At 31.3% G+C, this 18,453-nt stretch overlaps 1 protein-coding gene across 2 annotated transcripts in view; it reads right to left on the reverse strand.

Moving 5' to 3' along the window:
- LOC127155448 (ankyrin repeat and fibronectin type-III domain-containing protein 1) overlaps window positions 1–18,453 on the reverse strand; it is a 94,106-nt gene that overhangs the window by 57,906 nt on the left and 17,747 nt on the right. For both annotated transcript variants that reach the window (XM_051097642.1, XM_051097641.1), the window contains one exon: window positions 18,102–18,325. In XM_051097642.1, the coding sequence (XP_050953599.1) occupies window positions 18,102–18,325 (224 nt within the window). The remainder of the gene's footprint in view (window positions 1–18,101; window positions 18,326–18,453) is intronic.

Raw genomic sequence — 18,453 nt, forward strand, 5'->3', positions numbered from 1 at the left:
AATTATGCAAAATAAACATTATAAATTATATCTGACAAAATTTTGCTATAGCATTTTTGCTATAAGAAAGTTTCATCTAAGTATGAATGCATCTAAATATTTATGCATTTAGTCAAATTAACTAAATGCATAATTGTGTTAAATCAAGTTTATGAAATATTAAAAAAATGCTAACATTGTAAATAATTTTACATAATGATTAATGTTAATACCAAATATAAAAGGGGCCATTGATATGTGATTAATTGCGTTGAATTTAATTAATTAAATTGTATTATGCAAGCAATTTTATTAAAATATTAATTAATCAACATATCAGAATAGTTAAATCTGCATATCATATTTGAATTTAGTTTAACGCAAATTTTAATCAGCGGACATTCCCTTATATTATTTGCAATAAAATAGTGTAAACAATTTAGTAAAATTTTACATTTATGTATTATTAGACGTCGCTTTTTAATTTTGTAAAATTTTACAGAACACTTTCATCTAAATATTAATGCATCTAAATAGTAATGCATTTAATCAAATTAAATTATGGCACTGACATATTTAATAATGTTAAAATTGGCAAAATGTGGTCAGGTATAATCGACTGGCTAAATAAATATGCAAACAATTTTATTAAAATTTAAATATTTGATATTTTAAAATGTATTATAGGAAGCTAAATATTATTAAAACAAATTCTTATTTATTATTTAAAAAATATTATTTAAATTTATTTTTTATTATTTAAATAGTCATCTAAATATTCATGCATTTACTCAATTTAACAAATTATGGAATATTGGTGAAATGTGAGGTACAATTAATTGGTTCTTGATGTATGAGATTAATTTAAATAATTAGTTTATACATGTAAACTATTTTATTAAAATTTAAATAGTGTAGTCATAAGTGTAGTGTAATGAAAAGTGTAATCAAAACTTTTTTTTTAAATCGAAATACCTATATATTAATCAAAAAATTAATGCATGAAGTCAATTTAACAAATTATGGCATATTGGTGAAATCTGGTGAGGTGCAATTCGTTGGCTATTGATATATGTGATTTTTTTAATAATTAGTTGGTATATGTAAACATTAAGTATAAAATTAATTTATTAAAATTGAAATTTCACCTAAATATTAATGCATTTACTCAAAATAACTAAATGCATTAATTGCATTAAATCAGTTTTATGGCATTAAACATGTACAAATTTAATTTGTACAATCTAATCACAAAAAGCATGTTAATATGTAAAATGGCCACTGATATATGTTTAATCTGATTAATAAATCACCATGTTAGAATTAGTTTGATTAAACTGTTTAACCAATGGACATCCCTACTGTTATATTATATTATTTGCAATAAATCTGTTGTATTATTTATCATGTCAGGGGTGTGGTGCCATTGAGGCGTTCCTCACACACAGACACACGTCCAGAACAAAGCGCCGCGCGCCAGACGCCAGGGATAAAGAGATATCAGGCCTCTCTCTCTCACTCTCTCCCTGCAGCAGCTCTCTGTCAACCCCTCCATCCCAGCTTTAGCCGTCCTTTCATCTCCCAGCCGTCCACTGCTGCTAACTTTCCACTCGCTCCACATCCCTCTATCGCTCTCACGGCAGCCAATCGGAGCGCTCGGAACGCTGACGCTATCGCTGCACAACATGAATATAATTTCCCCAAAATTCCAGAGCGGAAAAAACTTTAATGTCCCGCTGAGACCCGGATCAGACCCTGGAATCTGAGGGATTTGAGACGGCGAGAGCCCGGTCTATGAATGGACACACACCTGTGTGTGCGTATGTGTGTGTGATAACAGAGAAATATTAAAGCACTTCTAACGGGAAAATGTATGTTTGTTCGATGCACGTGCAGGTCGGTGTGTGCACACGTGTGTGTTTGTGTTACTATGGCGGTGTGTATCTGTGTAGTCCACGCTAATGTGTTTTTATACTGGAATATTTAAGCGCTCTAAAGTTAGCAGCAGAGAAGCTTTCACCCACGCCAATGCAGGGACCTGCTCCATGGAAATTTGCAAGCGCATGTCTGTGTGTGTGTTTGTGTGTGTGTGCAGACAGGTCTCAATACATTCCATTCCTGTCTTAATGGAGGCTTACGGCGGCCTTTGAGTGTCCGTGTGAATAAATAGAAGCCAGCAGCCCAGAATACCTGTTTCCTGAACGGGATTATGCCAACACACACACACTGATTCACACACTCATACACGCATATTGAGACGTACACACTGACACACATAGTGTATCACTACATTTACATTAATGTTTAAATCAGCCTGACATTTGATCAGATGTTCACACGCTGTCTAGTTAAAATGAACTGAGTTTGGTGGGAAAATGTCAGATGTAGTGTCTAAAAGCCCCAGATATTTAAGTGGGGAAAATGTCACCACACTGAACTACTGTTTTCTTTACCTGTAATAGTATTTTCTATATATATTAAAATATATTACATTCTAAAATATATTCCGGAAAAATAGAAAATAGCCTGGAAAACTGGAAAACAAATATAGAAAAACTTCAAAAACCCAATTTTAAAATATTCCCATAAATGTACTTTACAATAAATAAATAAACAAAAATGTTTCTGACACTGCTTTCATACTAGGGCTGTCAAACGATTAATCGCGATTAATCGCATACAGAATAAAAGTTTGAGTTTGCCTAATATATGTGTGTGTACTGTGTGTAATTATTATGTATATATAAATACAAACACATTCATGTATATGTTTAAGAATTATTTACAAGTATATTTATGTATTATAATTTATATAATTTATATTATATATAAATAAAATATTTTGTACATAACATATTTCTCTTAAATATATACATTAATTTGTGTGCATTTATGTATACATACAGTACACACACATTTATTAGGCAAAGTCAAACTTTTATTTTTTATGCGATTAATCGCAATTAATCATTTGACAGCCCTAACAGAAACTGGAAAACAAACATAGAAAGAACTTCTTAAAACTTAAAAATGGTCCCATAAATGTACTTTAAAATAAATATATAAATAAACAAACAAACAAAGATAGAAACATTGGAAAACAGAACTTCTGAAAAGTTTTTTTTTCTTTTTAAAAATGCTCCTATATATGTATTTTATAAATAAATAAACAATTAAATAAATAAATATTTCACTGCTTATCATATAAACTGGAAAACAAACAGAGAAAACCTCTTAATTTAAAAATGTTCCCTTAAATGTACTTAAAAATAAACAAACAAATAAACAAACAAACATTCATTCTTTTTTTAAAGAAATATATTTCTGATACCGATTTGAAACTTGGAAACATTGGAAAACAGAAAAAAAAAAAAAAAACTTATACAATATTTCATACATTTTTTTAGAAAGATGTTTCAAACATAGAAACAAACACAGAAAACCTAATTTAAAAAGGTTCCAAAAAATGCTCATAGTTATAATATAATTAAATAAATAAATATTTCATAAATTTTTTAGAAAAAAATTCACTGCTTTCAAACATAGAAACAAATATAGAAAACCTATTAATTTAAAAAATAAGTGTTCAAATAAATGTACTTCATTCAAATAAATAAACATTTCATTAATTTTTAAGAAAAATGTTTCTGATACTGATTGAAATGCGCCTATAAACGCATTTTGTAATAAAAAAATAAAACAAACAAACATTTCACAAAATTAAGAAAAGCACCAATTTCACATTAGAAAGACTGAAAAACAGAAATAAATGCAAAAACATGCCAAAATCATCAAATGTATTTTAAAATAAATAAATAAATACATAAAGTCATTCTTAACTTATTGTATATTTAGTATTAGTTTTGTAGTATTTTATGTTATTTTTTAAATACGCACCTGAACCTGACTACAAATGTTTTCCTACAGCATGTGTCAACTTGCAAAGAAAGGCCATAAACTTAACTGAAACTGAAAATAAATAAAAAAAGAAACAAACATTTCGTCCAATTTTAAGAAAAATGTTTCTGACACTAACTTCAAACACAGAAACCTTGTAATTTTTTTTAAAGCCTCTATAAAAGTATTCTATAATACAAAAATAAATAAACACACACACACACAAACACAAGTACTTTTTCCATGAAAAACTTTCTGACACTGACTTCACTGACTTCAAATCCAAAGCTCGGATCCTATAATCCAGTTACAAAAAGACTGACATTTGGATGATGGTTTGCAGTGAAGACGGCTTAAGACTCACTTATAAAACTCACTGCTATTTACAAACTCAGTCTTATTATGATTTTGCACAAGAGCAAGTGACAGTTATAAACATACACATACATAATTCTAACCATATCAACCAGTTAGTGTCTATAATCAACTACTGCACGTCTCACACACACACACACTCATCTGTGTGTCAGACAGTGCTGAGAGCTGTCTGCTGTCTAATGCCCGTCTGTCTGCTGCACTGAGTGATTCATGGACACCGTGTGTGTGTGTGTGTGTGTGTGTGTGTGTGTGTTATCAGTGTCAGAGACATGCGGGACATGAGGACACAGTCCAGTTCAGCCTCTCTCTGTCCATCTCAGACGTACCAGCACCTGTCGTCAGGTAGAAAGCGACAGCGTTTGATTTGGAAAACATATAGTAAGCCCTGATATGATCACCTCCCAATACCAGCCAATGCATAAATAAAAACAGCAATTGGCAGACAAAGCAACTCAAATCGCAATATGAGTAGAATCAGAAATCGATGTGAATTTGGTAAGCGGTAAAGCATGCGTTCGGAGCCCAAGAGGGTTTATGTGACATAACCAGTGATTCACTATATACAAAGATTTCAAGCAATGCTATAATTACTCACATCTGCATTATATTTACAAACGCTCAAAGGCAGACAGCTCATAAGAGCGCGCTCACGATTACATGCGAGAAACGTGTGCACACATGTGTACGTACACTGTGTCTGATATTTCATATTTCATTTATTCGATAGCTGGGGTTGTCATGACAACAGCCTAAAAGAAGGACGACGATAAAACACTGAAACGAGATGCATGTGCATGTTAAGATCATCTTTAAGTAGATTCAATGTTTAGGCTGTTTGTTTTTTGAGGTTTGCACGAGTAGGAAATCCATTTTGTTTAATACACAAAGCCTGCTGGATCACATTACTTTGAAACTGAGCTCAACTGAAAGTCTATTGAAATATTTAACTATAGCTTATGATTTCAGATTTGATTCCTTCATTAAATCTAATCAGATGGACGCAAGCTTGACACCCAAATGAAGTTCAAGTTAGCCTTCGTACCGAAACGAATGATGAAATACATGACAACTGTGAAAACGTTCTTTGAAAACCTTCTGTTTTGCCCAGTTAATGTCCGTCTTTCTTCCAGAGTCTGTTATCTCTTTGCTCTCTGGAAGATCTTTGAAGAGCGTCTGCGTCTCTGATGGTGTCAAAGTTCCTTCAGTCTCGTCTGGGAACGTGACAGGAATGAGAAAGCCTTGAAAAACATCTTCAGTGATGTTCAACCCATGAAAGCTGGAAGAATAAGACCGGCAGACGGAAATAAAAACGGAAAAGTCTATGATACGCCCCAATTATAATACAGGCCCGGAGATGTAAGAGGAAGTAGACTGTTGAGATTTAATATGGAAACGAGTAACCTACTTTTTAGCCTTGATAAGATATTTATAACATATTAAGATTTACATTTTTCCACCAAAAATAAAATAATATTAATAAGAAATATTTTATTAAGACATTTCAGAGGATTTCAACAGACCCGTAAAATGTTTAAATAGACTGTAAATGAAGAGTTTATTTGCAAAAAAACATTATTTTTATTATGTTCTCAGGTTTTATAGTGTTTTATTGTGTTAGTCAGCAGCATTTTTAGTTAGTTTTTATCTAATTAACCCAACTGCAGTTTGATTTAACTGGAATGCACAAAAAATAAAAAAAACAATTTTTGAAAATGAAAAACATTACAGAATATACTTCATACTTGTAATATTCTTTATACTTTATATAAAAATAAATAAAGTAAATAAATAGTTCACTAAATGAACACAAAGAATATGTAACATAAATATTGATGTTACAGATTTAATATGTATATTACATTTTTCATGTATTATTTAAAAATTATTTGAAATATATAAATTTTTTCAGCCTCATATATAATATCGCATATTTTTTTTTACAGACTTTGTTTTTAAATATATTTTTTATACATTTATACATTTTTATACTTTTTATACATTTTTGTGCAAAAATAGTAGTAGTAGTAGTAGTAGTAGTAGACATTTCAGAAATCATAACCAAATCTTGAAAAACAGTGTAAAAAATAAATAAAAAAATAAAAAAATAATAATAAGCACTAAATAAACAAAAACAAATTTATGTTTTTTATTATTATTTTATTATTTTATTTTTATTTATTATTTTATTATTATTATTTATTATGTAATACTGATGGCTCAGATATTTAATTTGCATATTAGTATGTATATATGTATATATTTTTAAACTAATTTCTAAAATCACAAAATAAAAAAAAATTGAATGTAATATACATATCTAAATACTGATGGTACAGATGTTTAATGTATATGTTGTTGCACTATTTTTTTAAGTATAAGTAATAATAATAATAAAACACCCTTTTACAAACATTTCATATTAGAACAATCAATTAAACAAACCAGATTGCAGTAAAGAACATGAAATGCAATATAAATAAGCAAATATTTTGTACGTATATTCAGTATTTTTCAGATATTTTAAACACTGACATTTAATATGGCATCAAGTAATGTAGCTAAAGTTTGCAAATATTTCTTAGTCTGTTTTGATATTCATTATGCATCTCAAGATTTATGTTTTTTGCTCTGAAAGGTTCTTTTTTTTTTTAAGAGAAACCAACATCTCAACCAAGCAAAAAAAAGTAATAAATATATTTTTAAAAATCTAGTTAAAAATATATATTATTTTCTTAACAGCAAACTTTACTTACATTTATAATTAAGTATAATATGGATATTTTTCATATATTTTTTCTACAATGCTATAATACAAAAACAACAAAATATAAATAGAAAGAGAAACAAATCAATATTATATATTAGAAACATAGCTACATTGATGATGCAAATGAATCACTGATTCAGAGTTTTGAATCATTTAACTGAAACCGACAGTTTGAACTGTTAGAACTTAATCGAACTTAACAGCTCCAGTGCTGTTTTTGCTACTTGAATGTTATTAAAACATCTCTGTCTTTAGTTGCAACACAAGAGGAATCACAAAGCTAATCTAATGACACAATCTTCTGGATTTGGATTTGGATTTTGACTTGTGTTTACGCTGACTGGCTGCATCGATGTGTTTTATTTCCAGTTTAATCATTCAAAACATCAGTCCACAAACGCAGCTCAAGCCAATCCCAGAGTCCTCATGGTTACAAAACATGCTGCTCTGAAATGTGCATGGCACAGAGCATGTAGTGTGTGTGTGTGATGGAGTAGACAGATTCAAAGACACAGACACATATTTATAAACACACACACACACACACACACACTCCTCTTCTTGTAGTAGCGCTCTGTGTAAGTAGGATTTCCAAGGACTGTTTGTAAGCATATGAAGGGCTGCATTCTCTGGGTGTACGGCTGGGAGACAGCCAGTCCACACACACACATACACGTATATATTTATACACTCTTCACGTTGAACAACCAATAAGTGTCAGTTTATTAAAAACAAAATGGAGTCTCTGACAGAAGGCTGCAGACCATGAAGGCAAAAGCAAAAAAAACAGGCTGTAAACAAGCTGTAATAAATCCGCCCACTTCAACCGAGAGGAATCCACTGAATCAGTCCACCTTAAAGGGGCGTTCACACTCAAAGAGATCTGGAGCGATAGAGCAACCACAAGTCACTCAATTTCAATGGAACTTGGCGATTTATTCCACGCTAACCTGCTGTTTGTCAGTGCACGCTGTGCACGAAAATACTGCGAAACGCCGCAAACGCAAAACAACAACAACACAATCAGCAAGTGATTTTATGAGGCCCGAAACATGCTTTACAGAAGAACACAGATGCATCAAACGACACAAGTGCAATTTCATGCATTTTTCAAATCAGACTTATGATGCAACTATTTTCAGGGTTGCCAGGTTTTCACAATTCCTATTCAAAACCTGTGCAATTGCGTTTCCAGAGGCTAAATATCACGTTATTAGGGTCGCTTTAACCCGCAGATATTAAAAACAGCCCGTGGCAACAGTGTTAAAGCAGCCCAATTCAATTTTGCAGGAAAACACAGACTTGGCAACACTGACTATTTTCACAATTTTGTGTTTGGAACACTAAAGTAAACTAAAGCAAGGGAAACTTATTTAAAGGCACAGGGGAGATAGACATATTCCCATCGCCTTCCTATTTGTTTGTTTTTTTTAATTGCATTTGCACAATTTTCAAAAGAGAACAAAAGCAGTGTTTACAAGTTTTTGGAAGGATTTTTATCATGTAATGCCATGGTAATATTAAACGAAAACGTTGCAAATGTACAAAAAATAAATAAATAAATATGAATAAGAATAAAAAAATATAAAATAAAATGATAATAATAAAAAAATATATATTATTATTATTTACATTACATACGTATATGTACATACATAATGTTACACATACATCAACATATACATTTATATATACAATATATAATAAAATATAATAATATTAAACAAAAAATAAATAAATAAAAATGATAATAAAAACAATCAAAATTATAACAAAATTATAATAATAAAAATAATAATAATTATGATTATTTAGATTATATACACACACACATAATGTTACACATACATACATACACATACACCTCAACATATACATTTATATATAATATATAATAAAATATAATAAAAAACTATAATAATAATAATAATAATATTTATCTAAATATTACATAATTATCTTGTATTACATACAGTGATGTGTGTGTGTTAAAAGTATATATTATTAATTTAAATAAATTACACACACACATAAAAATTTTTGTATAAAATGCATGTATGTGTTTGTGTGCATATAACTGAGTTTTACCATTTTATTTTTAACAAATACTGTGTTTTGCATTTTAATGAAAAGCGGCTCCAATTAATTATTTTTTTATTTCTTTTTTCCAGAAATATTCCAGTGTATTTACATTTATCTCTTAAATAAATTCGTTGATTTTTTTTGTGGGAATTATATATATATATATATATATATATATATATACACACACTATACATTTAAAAAATAATTATTAATTTATATATTTAACAAAATGTTTAAAATTTGCTATCCTAATTATAGTGGAAATACATTGTGAAATGGGTTTGAACAATGCACTGTGTTGCCACAAGTGCATTAGCGTAACAATATTTCCTTCTATGGTATGTTTCTTTCAGGTCCACTACTTTGGATGGAAAATGTTAGCTCAAGTCAACATGTTTATAGTTCACTTTCTGAATAATAACAAAATCTGGTTTAATGACACAGACATTTGAAAATGAGTAATGAGGCCAGGTACAGCCACAGTAACGAAGAAAACACATCAAGCATGTACAAAAAACGGCAAGCTCGCAAAGCCATACTTAACATGGAATCGTTAATTTGACAGCAGAAATACAGCAGCCGAATCAGCTGTCCACCTGCGCAGCCGCTGCAACAACAAACCCCAAACACTTCTCCGCGAGCACACTAACCGAAGAGCAATAAAAATCAATCAGTACGTGCAGCCGTATTATTTAAGACTGATGAATAAAGCAGCTCACAGTAAATGTACACAGCCATACGTCAACACACTACAACTGCAGACGCTCAGCTACAACAAGACTCCTCGCAATTCAAATAAAACATCATGCCCTATAAGACTTTAAAAATATGACAACCCAGGATTAAAGCAACAGTTCACTAAATTAAAATTCTGTCATCAGGTCTTTCCAAACCCATCTGACTTTCTTTCTTCCTTCAAACACAAAAGAAGGAATTCCAAAGGCTGCGCTGGTCGCTGTTTTCAAGGCAATTACAAGGAATGCTTCAAAAAGCTTCAAAAATGGGTGCTTTGCTTGAGAAACAAACCAAAATTTAAGTCTCAATTTTTTTTGGGGGGGGGGGAATTTTTAGATAACAATAATTAAAGGAGAAGTTCACTTCTAGAACAACAATTCACAAATAATTTACTCACCCCTTGTCATCCAAGATGTTCATGTCTTTCTATCTTCAGTCGTAAAGAAATTATGGTTTTTTGAAAACATTTCAGGATTTTTCTTCATATAATGGACTTAATTGTTGCCCCGGGCTCTAAACTGTTCTGGGATGCACGTTCACGTACTATTGAATCGTGTCGAAAGATCACGCCGAACAGAGGCGGATCTACAGACCCAGTGTTTACAAAATGAACGCACAAAGACTAAGAAAGTGCAAGTAAGTCAAACGCTGTTTACAAAGGTACAACGATGTCGGACGATTCTGAAGTTGTAGGAGAAAATAAGATGGAGTTTTTTGCCATACTCTACCTTTTTGAGCCGGAGTACACAGACAATGAACTTAGATTCGTAGTAGTGATGGGAAGTTCGGATCATTTTACCGACTCTGACCTTTGAGTCTCGTTCAGCAAAATGAACTAATCTTTTTTCAAATCATTTCATTCATTTAGCAAAATATAATTCAAATGTTACATGTTACTTCCCTAACACATCTACTGCTTACACAAATGTTGATCACACTACAAACAAGACAAAACTATAATGCTATAAGAAACAGAAAAGATTCATTCATTGTTTACCTGGGTCTTTAGTCTATGATTAGCTCACCTCACCTCTTATCTGACAAGTTTTTGGGTTTGAGTCGTTCGTTCATCACATGACAGCCCCATAAGATGAACGAACGACTCGAAAAACCCGAAGACTCGAAACAGGTGAACTATTTCCAGTACAGAACTTAATAGGATGTTGCGCACGCACGACTGAACGAATCACTCCCCGAGACGACTCGTTCTTCCTGAGTCACACTGAAGATTCGTTCAAAATGAAAGAATCGTTCAAGAACGACCCATCACTAATTCGTAGCATTGTAAATGCGCATCCCAGAGCCTGTGCTACACAAGCTTTTGTGCTTAAAAAGTATACAAATTTTTATTTTTCGAAAAAAATGACAGATCGTTTCACTAGATAAGACCCGTCTTCCTCGGCTGGGATCATTTAGAGCCCTTTGAAGCTGCATTTAAACATGAACATCTTGAAAGACAAGGGGGTGAGTTCTCCTTTAAGAACTCATGAACATCTGTAGAAGAGTTATATCAGTGAATAACAACTTAAGTTTCACATAAAAGTGTCTTTGGAAGACTTGAAATACAGCACATGAATCAAATGAACTTTAATGATGGTTTTGATTTTGAAGCTTGTACGCAACAGCAACCAACACAACTTCTTACTTTTTTCCTATTTTGTTTCACTGGAGAAAGTAAATCAGGATTGGAACAACATGAGAGAGTGATTTTTAGGTGAACTAAATCCTTCAAGTGTAATTTGTAAAGCCCTTGAAAGACATGATTTAATGACAGTCACACATCTCTAATCATTGTGATGTGAAATTTGCCAGCAATTTGAGTAAAAAATGCTTCAAAGTAAATCCCTCATCAATTTTCCGAAAAAGAATCTAAGTGTTACTTGCCAACAAAAACTGCAACGGTGTTGCTATGTGGTTGTTACAACGTTGTTAAATGGTTGCTAGGACGGTTGTTTACGGCCTCTCATGAAAAAGGCTGCAGGAAGACGCAAACGCTGAACACAAACGAGTAATCGAATTAAATCAATATCCAAAAATGAAGTCAACGTTTGGATTTCTCATATTTCCTAATTCAATCCTGCAGAGCATCTCTCTCTTTTGTGTTTGCATAATGCAGATCCCATCCCCCATTCACAAACACTCGAATGCTCTTTCATCTCGTATTTTTGGTAAAAATGTGTGAGTCAGATGTCGGGTTCTGGCTGATGTTTTCTGCACGTTTGAAATGAAACATATTTGTTGATTTTAGCTGTTAGTCTGAACACAAGTTCCCATGGGACTGAACTGATTCGATAAAGACAGAGCGATGGTTCCGTTTATCCAATTCAAATAATTTATTCGCATTCACACATGCACAAACGTCCAACCAAACATGCATTTCATTCATCTTCAGACTAATACAAACATCCCTTTAATGGAGAGTTTACAAACACACTAAGCCCAACCTGCAGCTATTGGTTAACTAAGAGCAATAACTAAACTGTTTTACTAGCTTTCCGTCAGATAAAACGCAGACAGAGTGAAAAGGAAAAGAAAAGAAGGACAAACTTCAGAGGGAAGAGTGTGAGGATGAGTTTGGGAGCGACGCCCCACATCTAAATACATAATGAGCCTTAATGGCCGCCGTTTCACCACGTAACCAACAGCAACCACTGCTGCGAGGAAAAAATGTCCAGCCTTTCGCCTCTCAAGTGTGTGTGTGCGGATTCAAAGAAAACAGCACAAACAAAAGAGGTGACACTCGCTAAACGTCACCATTTCTTCTAGATTTTTCTTTCTTCTCTTATTAGCGACGCTCGTCTTCTGTGCATTCGCAGTTTCTGTAAATGTTCAGTATGTGTTTATGCTCTTAATGAAGCTGTGTGACGATCTTGAGTTCGGTTCAGTATTTAGAGACACAGACTGACAGAGAGAGTTTGTGCCTATTCAGCACTGCCATCTAGAGATCTGCTTACACAACTACATGTTAAAACAGATGCTCACTGACCTCTGAAAGTCAACAATTCAGGGTAAAATCCTGCATTAAATGTACTAAGTACTCTCTCATAAAACTGATTCTACAAAGATTACTCTGGAAAAACAAACCAAAAAAAAAAAAATGTATTATTCCAATATTGTCCTAAGAAAAGGCATCTTACGATAAGATTAATTCAGCCTATATTCAAATTGTTTATGTAAATAATTTTAGTATGATAAACCTTTTTATAGACAATCTCACTAAACCTGATAAGAACCTGATAAAACCAGGTCATATTTAAAAAATAAATAAATAAAAATCAATTATCAATTATATATATATATATATATATATATATATATATTAATAGCTACATATAATAAAAAATAATAGAATAAAGTAGAATAAAGGAAGCTATAAAAATAACAAAACAATCTGTTTTTGATGCAGTGTTGTTTTTGTAAAATTATATATATATATATATATATATATATATATATATATACATATATATATATATATATATATATATATATATATATATATATGTATATATGTATATACATATATACATATATATATATATATATATATAGCAATAAATATATAAAAATATTTTTTTTTCATGCAAACAAAATAATTATGCTGTAAAGTATTTACTTTTTTACCTTTATGCTGATTTAAATTTATTTATTAAAATGAATACTAAGTTTTATCTATATAGAATATAGAATAATCTAATTAAAATAAAATAAAATAAAGGAATCTATAAAAATAACAAAAAAATATGTTGTTGATGCAGTGTTGTTTTTGTAAATTAAATATAAATATATTAAAAAGCTTTTATCAATTGAAATGAAGCTAAAATATAAAATTAAATTACAAATTAGATAAAAAACGTCATTGCTTACACAACTACACATTAAAACAGACGCTCACTGACCTCTGAAAACCAACAATTTAGGGTAAAATCCTGCATTAAATCCTCAGGAAATCACCCTCTCATAAAACCAATAAATTATACAAACATTACTCCGGAAAAAGAAAAAAGAAATCTGAATTATTCCAATATTATCATTAAAAAAATGCATCTTATGAAAGGATTATTTCAGCTTATATCATCTCACTAAACCTGATAAATAAATAATAAATAATAATAATTAAATAAATATTATATAAAAACATAAATAAAATCATATATATGATACATATATACACACACCCAAAATTATTTTTAAGCACAATTAAGCACATTTACTCCAAAAATTGTCATTACTGTCATGCAAATAAAAAATATTAATATATACATTACATAATTTTTTTGTTGTGATGTTGTATCTTTAATCTAATTAGAATAAAATAGAATAAAGGTTAATGAAATGAAATATGAACATTTTAAAAGTTTTTATCAATTGAAATAAAGCTAAAATATTAAATAAAATGACAAATTAGATGAAGATAATCAGAAATGATTATCAGAAATGTATTATCAGAATCAGAAATGTTGTCTTGACAACTAACTGAAATAAAACAAGCTTAAGTTGAAGTATCGAAATTGATAAAAAAAAATCATTAATAAAATTAATAACTGAAATAAAAATAAAGGTAAATAGAAAACTACAAATACAAGCCAAACAAAAACCAATGAAATTGTATAAACACCTACCAAAATGACAACAATTTACATTAAATTTAAAAAAGTAATACTATATTTAAAAAAAAATGTATTCAAATATTTTTTTCTTGTAATTTTGGGGTGAAATATGACTTGGGCATGTATTTGTGAGAAACAAATCCATTTTCTTTAGTCCATCCCGGGTACATGATGACTGAACTGTAAAGTATCATTTCTGAATTGTACTTGAGTCATGTTGAGTCATAAATCACCTCTAAACATAATAATTATCATGACTTTCTTACCTCTAGTTCCCATGCAAACACAACTTTGAAGCACATACTTAATGCAAAACCCATCCTCACTGCATCACCGTGCATTAAATAAAGCATCTGATTAATATATGACAAATACCTGCCATGAATATCCACAATGAATTATTCAAACATCCTCCTCATGGACCCGCCGCTGTCATTTATCTCCACATACAGATCGAGCACAAGTAGTTCACTAAAAGTCCACAGACTGTGTGTACAATCACCCGTAAGCAGCAGGCCATTCAAACGGGTGCCTAATGCACAGCAAAAAGCTTTTCCCAACCATTTTCTCCAGCAAATCTCTGACTTTAAGCCGGCGGTTGTCGGCAGGCGGCCAAAATCGCTGTTTATTTGTACAAACACTGTAACAGCTAAGCTGCCTGAAAATAAAGCGTTCTGCAATCCTGGAACAATTTCTGAATGTGTCAGCGTAGTGAAAATTATTAAACTATATAGTACAGAACATAAACAGAATAATCTGCTTACTGTACCATGACACTCCTACACTGAAAATGAAAGACTACACGGAAAAGAAAAGAGCTTACAAAATACACACATAAGAAGGGATGAAACGGTAAACTAGCTGACTATTCATTCAAAAACCAAGTGTTTTAACTCACGACACAATCTAACCATCTCAGAAAAGCTGCATCTCTAAATTCATCCCATTTAAAGCCTCGCTGCTAAAGCCATCAAAGTGCTTTTTTAACAAATTGACCATTTGCAACAATACATTTCAAGAAAATTACTGTCTGACTTCATATTGATGTTTTTATCCACAGCCTGTGCATCACCATTTTTGTGAAGACTATAATGCTCATGCAATGAAGCTTATAGTTATCTAGTTTATTTATCGTATCTCACTGAAAGGCTCCGTTCAATATATTGCTAAAAAATGAGTCTAATCTCATAAACCAGCCATGCAGATAGACGTCTTACCCCTAAACACAGGCGACTCATTAGGTCCAGAGAAGAGCCCATCCTGATAGTGAAACTCATACAGTGTTTGGTTTTGTCTTCAGCTTTCTGAAGGCTCTCCGCATGTCAGGTTGCATTCGAACACCTGAGCCTCTATTACACGGCGCAGGCAGGTAATGAGGGTTCGACTTTCATGCTATTATACACACTACATTAAATATTAATACAAAACCCTCTGTGTGAATTCTGAAAGCCCACTTTAAGGGAATTACTTCACCCAAAAATGAAAATTCTGTTTTTACTTTAAATACCATTTTTGAAGAAAGTCTCTTCTGCTCACCATTTATTTGATGCAGTAAAAATGTGAAATATTATTACAACTTAAAATAACTGTTTTCTATTTGAATATATTGTAAAATGTAATTTATTCCTGCGATGCAAAGCTGAATTTTCAGCATCATTACTTCAGTCTTCAGTGTCACATGATCCTTCAGAAATCATTCTAATATGCTAATTTGCTGCTGGTTATTATTATTATCAATGCTGAAAATATTTTTTGCCACGTAATACATTTGTGGAAGCCCTGCTCATTCTTTTAGGATTCTTTGATGAATAGAAAGTCAAAAGAACTGCATTTATTTGAAACAGAAATACTTTGTCAATAAATATCTTTACTGCCACTTTTGATCAATTTAATGTGTCCTTGATGAATAAAAGTATTTTTTTACTTACCCTAAATGTATGAAGTGGCATATCACAGTTTCCACAAAAATATTAAACAGCAAAAAATGTATTCAACATTAACAAGAGATATTTCTTCAGCAGCGAATCAGCATATTAGAATAATTTCTGAATGATGCTGAAAATTCAGCTTTGATCACATGAATAAATTCAATTTTAAAATATATTCAAAAAGAAAGAGTTATTTTAAATAGTAATAATATTTTACATTTCTGTGTATTTTTAATTGAATAAATGCATCCACAGTGAGCAAAAAAAAAATAAAAATAACAAAATAACAAAAATATAAAAAAAAAAAAAGCTTAATTAATCCAAGTCTCAAATATAATTTGCTTAAAATAACACTTCAGCACTTCAGCAGAGTAAAATTTAATGGTTTCACAGAAATAAATAACCACATAGAGATTTTGAACAACATGAGGTTGAGTAAATAAAACGTATTCAACATTAATAAGAAATATTTCTTGAGCAGTGAATCAGCATATTAGAATGATTTCTAAAGAATCATTTGACACTGAAGACTGGAGTAATAATGTTGAAAATTCAGCTCTGATCACAGGAATAAATTACATTTTTAAATATATTAAAAAAGAAAGAGTTACTTTAAATAGTAATAATATTGTACAATTTTTGCGTATTTTTTGATTGAAAAAAATGCATCCATGGTGAGCAAAAAAGACAAGAAAAATCTTTCAAACATATTTTTAAAAACCTTAATTAATCCAAGTCTCAAATATAATTTACTCAAAATAACTTTTGAGCACTTCAGCAGTGGAAAAGTTTACTGTTCCACAGATACAGATTCCCACATTTTGAACAACATGAGGTCGAGCAAATAAAATGTATTCAAAGCATATTAGAACGATTTCTGAAAAGGATCAGTTGAAACTGAAAACTGAGTAATGAAGCTGAAAATTCAGCTAATGAAGCTGATGAAGCTGAAAATTCAGTAATGAAGCTGAAAATTCAGCTTTGATCACAGGAATAAATTACATTTTAAAATATTTTTAAAAGGAAAGAGTTATTATAAATAGTAATAATATTTTACAATTTTTGTGTATTTTTAATTGAAAAAAAAAATGCATCCATGGTGAGCAAAGAAGGCAAAAAATGTTGTAAATTTTTTTACAAAAAATATTTCAAAACTATTTCAAAAAACCTTAATTAATCCAAGTCTCAAATGTCATTGTTCAAAATAACTTTTGAGCACTTCAGCAGAGGAAAATTTTTTGGTTCCATAGAAATAAATACCCACATTTTGAACAACATGAGGTCGAGCAAATAAAATGTATTCAAAGCACATTAGAATGATTTCTAAAGGATCATTTGACACTGAAAACTGGAGTAATGATGCTGAAAATTCAGCTTTGATTACAGGAATAAATTACATTTTAAAAATATATTTAAAAAGAAAGCATCTATTTTAAATAGTAAAAATATGTTACATTTTTGTGTATTTTTTGATCGAATAATATGGCAAAAAAAATAAAAAATCTCTTCAAAATATAAAAAAAAAAAACTGAATTAATCCAAGTCTCAAAACCAAGCTCTTGCACCAGTTCACATAAAAATGACTTCTGGGTACATCAGTGAAGAACTATTTTAAGGTTCTATAGAAACAAATAGCCACATATAGGTTGAGTAAACAATGACCACATCATTTCTGGGTGAACCGTCCCTTTAAGGAAACTAAGTTTCTTTAGAACTACTCACAAACTTCCTCTTCAGTTTGACTTTTGGATCGGCGAAGCTCCTCCCCTCCGGCTGGGCGGGTTCAAACTCCGACTCTCCCAGGTGATCGTCAGCCGAGATGCTTTTCCTCAGATACGCGGCCCGCCGCCGGAAATGCGAGAACGGCGACTGAGAGCGCAGCCTCGGGTCGCCGGCACCCGGAGCCACGTCGGCCTCATTTTCATCTTCCAGCCGCCACATGTCGCCTGAGGACGGACAGACGGGTACGATTCTGATCACACATCAGTGAAATATCACACACGGCATATTTAACCTTATTCCGCTGCCGGATATTCCCAGGCAGCCGGCTAGATCAGTAACCGCGGCGTAGACT

Source organism: Labeo rohita, chromosome 24 (genome assembly GCF_022985175.1).
Source record: "Labeo rohita strain BAU-BD-2019 chromosome 24, IGBB_LRoh.1.0, whole genome shotgun sequence".
Classification (NCBI taxonomy): Eukaryota; Metazoa; Chordata; class Actinopteri; order Cypriniformes; family Cyprinidae; genus Labeo; species Labeo rohita.